The 8,318-nt window shown below is 39.6% G+C and overlaps 1 protein-coding gene across 1 annotated transcript; it reads right to left on the bottom strand.

Moving 5' to 3' along the window:
- Positions 1–220: 220 nt before the first annotated feature.
- On the bottom strand, positions 221–3,310 carry LOC149242700 (uncharacterized). The gene has a single exon (XM_089367716.1). The coding sequence runs from the start codon at positions 2,531–2,533 to the stop codon at positions 1,535–1,537; it is 999 nt and encodes a 332-aa protein (XP_089223842.1). The 5' UTR covers positions 2,534–3,310; the 3' UTR covers positions 221–1,534.
- Positions 3,311–8,318: the final 5,008 nt, after the last annotated feature.

Here is an 8,318-nt window from a genome sequence, read left to right as displayed (position 1 = left end):
TATATTCTAATCATATGTCCTGTAAGAAGCAAAACTTGGAGCTAGTATTGCACATTAGCCATGCAGAGGAAGTTAAACTAGTTGAACTTAACAGCCTGCGAGAAGTGAATCTACAGTAAGGTTTTGATCATTGTGTACTGCCATTCGAGTTTCATATATGCATGCAACTAATTAGGACAGTTAAATCATGACATAGCCACAGAGAAAAGTATGTCCGATCTCTGCCATCATACTGTGAATAATGTCCTATCTCTGCCTCCATACTCTCATGCTGTTCTTGTAGACTGTTTTGCCACGTAGCCTCTAAAGTACATAGTGTTCATACAGTCAAACTACCTTCAATGCAATAATACCAAACCTAGTGAAGCAAATCCCCATGTTGCCAGGTCACATTTATTACAGTGAATCTTAATAAATTACATGAACTCAGGGAAAGTGATAATTAATGTCAAACTCTCAAACAAAATTAATCACTGAATGCGTTTGACAGCCGATTGATCAACCATCTATTTTAGTTTTTACCTAAAACTAACCATGAACAATTCAGCAATAGTAACTCACCAACTGGTAGAGCAAGCCATGAGTAGACCAAACCCAGTTCATAATTTTCACGCATAAAACTGACTTGATAGTAATTTATATGGCTGCCGGCAAGTCTTGTACTAATAGGTGCTATTACAGTAAGTCCATCTGTTTGGCCTACATTAGAAGTTGCGACTATTGGAAGCGATTTGCTAAATACTAACTCCGATAAAACGCTTCCTCAGGACCACTTCAGACAGACAATTCAGACAATATAAACTGAAGAAAAGTCTAACACTTTGTATAATATTTATCAATCTATTAACAGCCTTTGAAACAATGTCATGACTAAGAAAATATAAGATCACTTTGTAACTCACCACTCATATGATTTGTAACGTCCTCTCCTAATATTAAACACCTGATGCATTCTTATTGAAATTCCACGTGTACCACTTGATCAACTCGGCCACCATACCTGTTTCAGATAGTGCATTATTACCAAAGTCATCCCTGTACTTCATCAACTGCAATTTACTCCCTTTTACTAAATCTTGCGAGGTGCATTTCAGCAATATCGTTACAGAAGCTTTTATTTACAACTTAATGTCACAACACAAGTATCAAACTTTTTTCAAGATCTCATCCAATATTCCATTGGCTTTTTCGGGTGTGCAGTCCTTGCATAGTGCATCCATGATGGTGGCATATGCAATCATATCAGGGACAAGACCGCTATCTTTCATCTGTTTGAATAATTTTATTGCCTCCTTCAGGTTACCCACTCTGCAGAGTCCATTCATCAATGTGGTGTATGTGATAATATCAGGGCTCAGACCCTGGCCTTGCATCTCATAGAAGATCTGGTGAGCTTCGTCTATCCTATTATGCTTGCAAAGCCCGTGTATTAATGTCCTATAACTATCTAGATGAGGCCTGCAACCTTTCTCTAGCATCTCTCGAAGAAGTTCCCCTGCCTTCTCCAGATTACCCACTCTGCAAAATCCATTTATTAGTGTACTGTATGTGATTTGATTTCATTAGGTGGAATGCCTATTTTCACCATAACATCTAATAACCGGAGAGCTTCCTGAAGCTTGCCTTCTTTGCCAAGACCATCAATAACAGTGTTGTATGTGATAACATCTGGATTGCACCCTTTGTTTAGCATATCGTGAAGCACTCTGGTGGCCTCCTGCCATTGCCTTTCCTTACATAAGCCATTGATAAGTGCATTGTATGTTACAAGGTTAAGGCAAATGTTTCTGTTAGACATTTCATAGAAAAGCTTCTTTGCCTCATCCAACTTGCCTTTGTTACATAAACCATGAATAAGAGAGCTGTATGTGACAATATTTGGGCATATGTTCCTCCCTGACATTTCAGAGAAGAGCTTCCTTGCCTTATCCAACTTGCCTTCCTTACATAAACCATGAAGAAGTGCATTGTATGTGACCACATTAGGTGATATGTTTTCCTCAGACATATGAGAGAAGAGTTTCGTCGCCTTGTCCAACTTGCCTTCCTTACATAAACCATCAATAAGCGCATTGTACATGACCACATTAGGGGATATGTTTTTGTCAGGCATTTCAGAGAAGAACTCCATCGCTTCGTCCAACTTGCCTTCCTTACATAAACCATCAATAAGAGAGGTGTATGTGACAATACTTGGGCATATGTTTCTCTCAGACATTTCATAGAAGAGCTCCCACGCCTCATCCAACTTGCCTTCTTTACATAAACCGTTAATAAGTATACTGTATGTAATAACATCGGGATTACAACCCTCTTTTATCATCAGATACAATAGTTTCTTGACTTCTTGGAGCTTACTTTCTTTGCATAGCCGATCCATGAACGAGTTAAATGTGGATGTGTCAGGCTTATGGCCCTTTTGCAGCATAACAGCTAACAACCCGAACGCTTCGTGGGATTTACCGGTCTTGCAGAGCCCGCATATTAGGGTATTATAAGTAAAAATATCAGGAACTTGTCGTTTGATAATCATTTGGTTGAAAAGCTTGACAGATTCCTCGATTCTGAATTTCCTGCAAAGCCCTTTGATGAGGTTACAACATTTGCAACATACCCATGTTCTCCCATTCCTTCAAACACTTTCAATGCATAATCCATTTTACCTGTTTCACAATGACAATTGATGATAATGTTCAAAGTTCTGAGATCTGGAATAATGTCGCCTTCAATCATAAGTTTGTAAACAGAAAACACTGACTCATGTTGATTCAGTCGAAGTAGGCTACTTAACAAGACATTGCAGGTGCTTAGAGAGGGGATGGATGTAGATTTAGGTGAAAGCAGGTGCTTGAAGGTGTCCAGTGCCTCTTGAAGTCTGTTGGTGCGACAGAGTGTTTTAATGCGCGTGTCTGCAGGGACGCTCAAAGTGCGGAAGGAAAGTCGATGAATGGAGATGTTGTTGTTGCAGAGGGTGAGCATTGCGTTCCTCGTGGTAGTGGCCCCCATGTTGAGCGAGCAGAAAACCTGAGAGAATAGAAATGTGTTTGTGTGACAGCAGCTACTTCTGTGAGTTGAGAGTGCAATGCGAGAGTAAATTGAGAAATGAAATAATTTTATCTCCGTGAAACCCTAATTTATGTGAGTTGAGAGCAGGGAACATCCTGTGGAAAGAAAATTGAAATTTTCTGTATCGAGTAAAAACAAAAATTATATTGGAAAAAAGAAATTGTAAATTAAAATTAAATCGACTGTGGAGAAATTGGAAAGGAGTCAGCCGCTGCACGATGAGCGGGAATCTACGATGGAACCCCCAAAAACAAATAGGCACCATTTCAATGAAGTGAAGTGTTTTGGATTGTGTAGGTAATTTATATTTTTCACTGTAGTTATAGTTTTTGAGTTTAGTTTTATAAGTTGGTCAGTTTAGAGGATGTATAGGTGTAAGTTTTATAATTCAGTGGTTTAGTTTAGAGATGATGTATAATAATTCAGTTTAGAGATGAGGTATAGATGTAATGTAAGAAAGTTTGTCAATATTTTTACATGAGAGTTTAATATATTAAAATTTATATCAATATGTCTAATTTATAATATTGAATTTATATTAATATGTCCAATTTATAATATGTAAAAATTGATTGATAAACATTTACATGTTACATGTAAGAGATATTGTAGTTATAGTTTTTGAGTCTAGTTTTATAAGTCAGTGGTTCAGTTTAGAGGATAGTAATTCAGTTTAGAGATGAGGTATAGGTGTAATGTAAGACTCCTAATGTCTACAAAGGCATACATACTCTACCCCCCTCTGGTTTTGAACATGTGACCTCTTAGGAGGAAACACATGCTCTTAACCATTAAGTCCACTCAAGCTGTAAATTAAAACATTTTGACTTAGTGAGATTACATAAAAATAGAAATTAAACTAAAAAAATAAAATTAATAATTAAACCAACCTAGATCTATCTTAACTTTGAATCTATCTGTGGAGGTGCAAACCTTTCTTCACTCAGAGAAGACGTTTGTGTAGAATTTTCTCTACAAATCAGCTAGCTCACTGATATCATGTAGAAATTTCACCTGCAGATCAAACTGATATATGCAATGTACTAAAGCATAATTCTAGATCTACATCTACCATAAACTTTGCGGAAGCTAATCAACCATGAGCAACATCAAGCATGAACACATATAACTGATAAGAAAGAATCAATCACACATAACAAGAATATATCACTGGGGAAAGCACCAGCATAAAACCCCAACACTGTATTATCAATCAAGTGGAAATCCTCAACAACATACAAAAAGAATCAACTCAAAAGCTATCATGCTCTCTCTGTACTCTGATGATGTAGATCATAGACTCCCTAGGCCTCAATATATAGGCCACAAGTCCTCCAATCCCTTATTTCCTTGCACAATTTTGATTGGGATCCAATTACAAAACATATGTGAATTGGCCCCAGATCATACCTGCTGTCAACCTCAGGTCCAACTACGCAATCCTTGAAGACACTAGTTCCTCCTACATGCAAGGAATATTCACTAGGAAGATCCAAGCATCTGATAGTACACTGTCCCTCATCTGATCTCAACTGGGTCTCTGTCTGAACTGACATGCATTAGTTATCCATGAGATAATACTCAGTTATCTGAAAAAGCAGTAGTCACATGCATGCAAGCATTAACTAATTGTATCTCATTAATTTAACAACTTGTTAAATTAATCTAACTGAACTTGACTAAATCAATTGATCCTCTCAATATAGAACTCATCCTTACTTCCTCAATCAGTGGAGCAAATCAATGACACATTTCCCAATCAATGGAGAAATAATTGCATGTTCTCACAAAGACTTCAAGTTTGCTTTTCCTTAACTAATTAACTCATGGAGAATTAATTAATTAATATTCCAAACTGCTGGTAAGACCAAATTCGAATTTACTTCCTATAGATAGACCAGGGACTGCTATAAATAGGAAGGGACCCATAAATGCTATTTTTAGAAGATGCTATTTTTAGTAGTTTCACCTCTTACCCAAGGTGGCCAAAATGCTCATTGGCCAAACTGCTATTTTTAGAAGTGTTGTTTTTAGCAGTTCCATTTTTAGCACTTTCTAAATTTAGCATTTCTTGTTGCACACTTTTCAACACTCCCTCTCAACAAGAAAGGCGTCCTCTCGAACCCAATCCTGTAACTCTAGAATGTTGTGCATGCAACACATCTACCAAGTGCAGTTGCTCCAGCAACACTTGGAACAAAAAAACTCCCAACTGACCTCTCTGTTGGGCTAGAAACATACTTTGATGTTGAAGCTCTACCTGCTGCTGACAAGTGCTCCCTCTCTGACCTCTGCGCTACTGCAACATCTCCATGCATCTCACACCGTTGCACCCTTCTCTGTGCTACCCTGCACTGTGCAACACACTTGTGCCTCTCGCATTGTTGTAGCCTGCATGCTCTGCGCTGTCCTGGGATTCCCTGCACTATAGCTCTCTCTGCCGCTCCATCTGCATCTATCTCTACCCAATCAGTCAGTTCCTGCTACTCCACATCGGGGCTCCCGTAGCAATGTCTCATCCAAGAGGTTGGGTACCTCAAGGATCCTACCCCTCCTCCTTGGGACGATCACTCTATATCGCCCCACCTCCTACCTGGAGGTATGGCTGCATGTGATCCTTCTGTCCACCTAGCTCGAAGTTTCCCCCTACTGGAGGTCTCTGCATGACTAGATGTTTCTACTCGATCTCCTCTCAGTTTCCCTTGTTGTGGCTGCTCCACAACCGCCTGAAGCTGCTGCACCAATCGTGGCTCCTCCACAATCGTCTGAGACTTCTTCTGGTGCTGCATGTTGAGAGGTAATATACCCTCCCTCTCAACCACCAAGTTTCCATCAGTTGCCTTGCTGCTCAAGGCTTTGCATGAATCTTGAACCTCAAGAGCATACAGGTTCTTGACTCGTGAACCGATCTGCTTCACCTGTCTAGTGATGATGTGTCTAAGGAAAACCTTTCCCTTACTAAAGACTACATCAGAGCCTCTGTCTTCCAGCATCGCAATCGACACCAAGTTTCTCTTCAGTCTTGGTACATACTTGACATTGGTTAAGGTAAGGCGAGCTCCATGCTCCCTCTGAAAAATAATCGTGCCTACACCTGAGACACTATACTTCTCATCATTACCCATCACTATGAGTATCTGGAGATCTTTCTCCTCCAAAGTACTGAACAAACTCTTGTCGCCAGTCATGTGGAAAGAAGCTCCACTGTCAAGAAACCAACCACTTCCCACCATGGATGAAACCATGCATGCGAAGAGTGTGAAATCCAACTCAAACTGTGAAGCAAGTGCCTCACCTTCAGATCCTTCCCCGGATCCCTTCTTGGATTTCCTCTATGGAAAATTTGCAGCATAATGGCCCACCTCATGACAACAAAAGCATCGCACTTTCGATTTGTCAACCTTCTTCCCACCATTGGAAGAACTGGATTCGGAAAGAGAAACCTTCTCCTTCCCCTTCTTTGCCTTACTCGCTAAGGCACAGTTCTCCTCATCCTCCATGGATGAAGAACCGTCTCTAGTGCTCCGTCTGATCTCCTCTTGCATCAAATCCGACCATAGTCATTCCCAATCTGGCAATTTCTCCCTTCCATTAACCAAGTCTTGGTAGCTATGCCAGCTCTTAGGAAGGCCAAGAAGTGTTAGACTCACCATATCATCATCAGCTCTCACAACCCCTACACTTGCAAGTTCATCCCTGCATGTGATGAGCTTGGTCAGATACATATATATCGTCTCATCCTTTTCACACTTGATCTTTCGAAGTTTGTCCTTCAGTGCCAGCTTCCTCTGATCACTGCTATTCTGATATAAATCTTTCAATGTTTTCCACATTGCAAATGGAGTCTCCTTCCCATGGAGGCTCGAGACAATGTGATCTCGCACTCCCTCCAAGAGAATTCTCCTAGCTCTAGCCACACACTTCTTCCATTCCGCTAGTTGAGTAGCATCAATAGGCTTAGGGACTTCTTGATCAATGAAGTCCTTAAGGCCGTTATCTTCCAATATTGCCTCCATGCGATCCTTCCAAGCTATATAGTTTGAGCTGCCATCAAGGGCATACTCAAGCCTCAAACCATAGAACGCCATCGGTGAAATAGATGTGATAAGAACTTGAGATCTATATCCCGAATAATAAACTTCGAATTCCTTCTTGTATATTATTCTTCCTTGATCACCTGTGCTCTGATACCATGTAGAATTTTCTCTACAAATTAGTTAGCTTACTCATATCATGTAGAAATTTCACCTGCAGATCAAACTGATATATGCAATGTACTAAAGCATAATACTAGATCTACATCTACCATAAACTTTGCGGAAGCTAATCAACCATGAGCAACATCAAGCATGAACACATATAACTGATAAGAAGGAATCAATCACACATAACATAGAATATATCACTGGGGAAAGCACCAACATAAAACCCCAACACTGTATTATCAATCAAGTGGAAATCCTCAACAACATACAAAAAGAATCAACTCAAAAGCTATCCTGCTCTCTCTGTACTCTGATGATGTAGATCATAGACTCCCTAGGCCTCAATATATAGGCCACAAGTCCTCCAATCCCCTATTTCCTTACGTAATTTTGATTGGGGTCCAATTACAAAACATATGTGAATTGGCCCCAGATCATACCTATTGTCAACCTCAGGTCCAACTACGCAATCCTTGAGGACACTAGTTCCTCCTGCGTGCAAGGAATATTCACTAGGAAGATCCAAGCATCTGATGGTACACTGTCCCTCATCTGATCTCAACTGGGTCTCTGTCTGAACTGACATGCATCAGTTATCCATGAGAGAATACTCAGTTATCTGAAAAAGCAGTAGTCACATGCATGCAAGCATTAACTAACTATATCTCATTAATTTAACAACTTGTTAAATTAATCTAACTGAACTTGACTAAGTCAATTGATCCTCTCAATATAGAACTCATCCTTAATTCCTCAATCAGTGGAGCAAATCAATGACACATTCCCCAATCAGTGGAGAAATAATTGCATGTTCTCACAAAGACTTCAAGTTTGCTTTTCCTTAACTAATTAACACATGAAGAATTAATTAATTAATATTTCAAACCGCTGGTAAGACCAAATTCGAATTTACTCCTTATAGATAGACCAGGGATTGCTATAAATAGGAAGAGACCCATAAATACGATTTTTAGAAGATGTTATTTTTAGTAGTTTCACCTCTCACCCAATGTGGCCAAAATGCTCATTGGCCAAACTGTTATTTTT

Source organism: Pinus tabuliformis, chromosome 8, assembly GCF_031772625.1.
Source record: "Pinus tabuliformis cultivar Carrire ecotype Pingquan chromosome 8, CPIR1, whole genome shotgun sequence".
NCBI classification, from domain to species: Eukaryota; Viridiplantae; Streptophyta; class Pinopsida; order Pinales; family Pinaceae; genus Pinus; species Pinus tabuliformis.
This window is presented reverse-complemented; position numbering and strand designations above follow the sequence as displayed.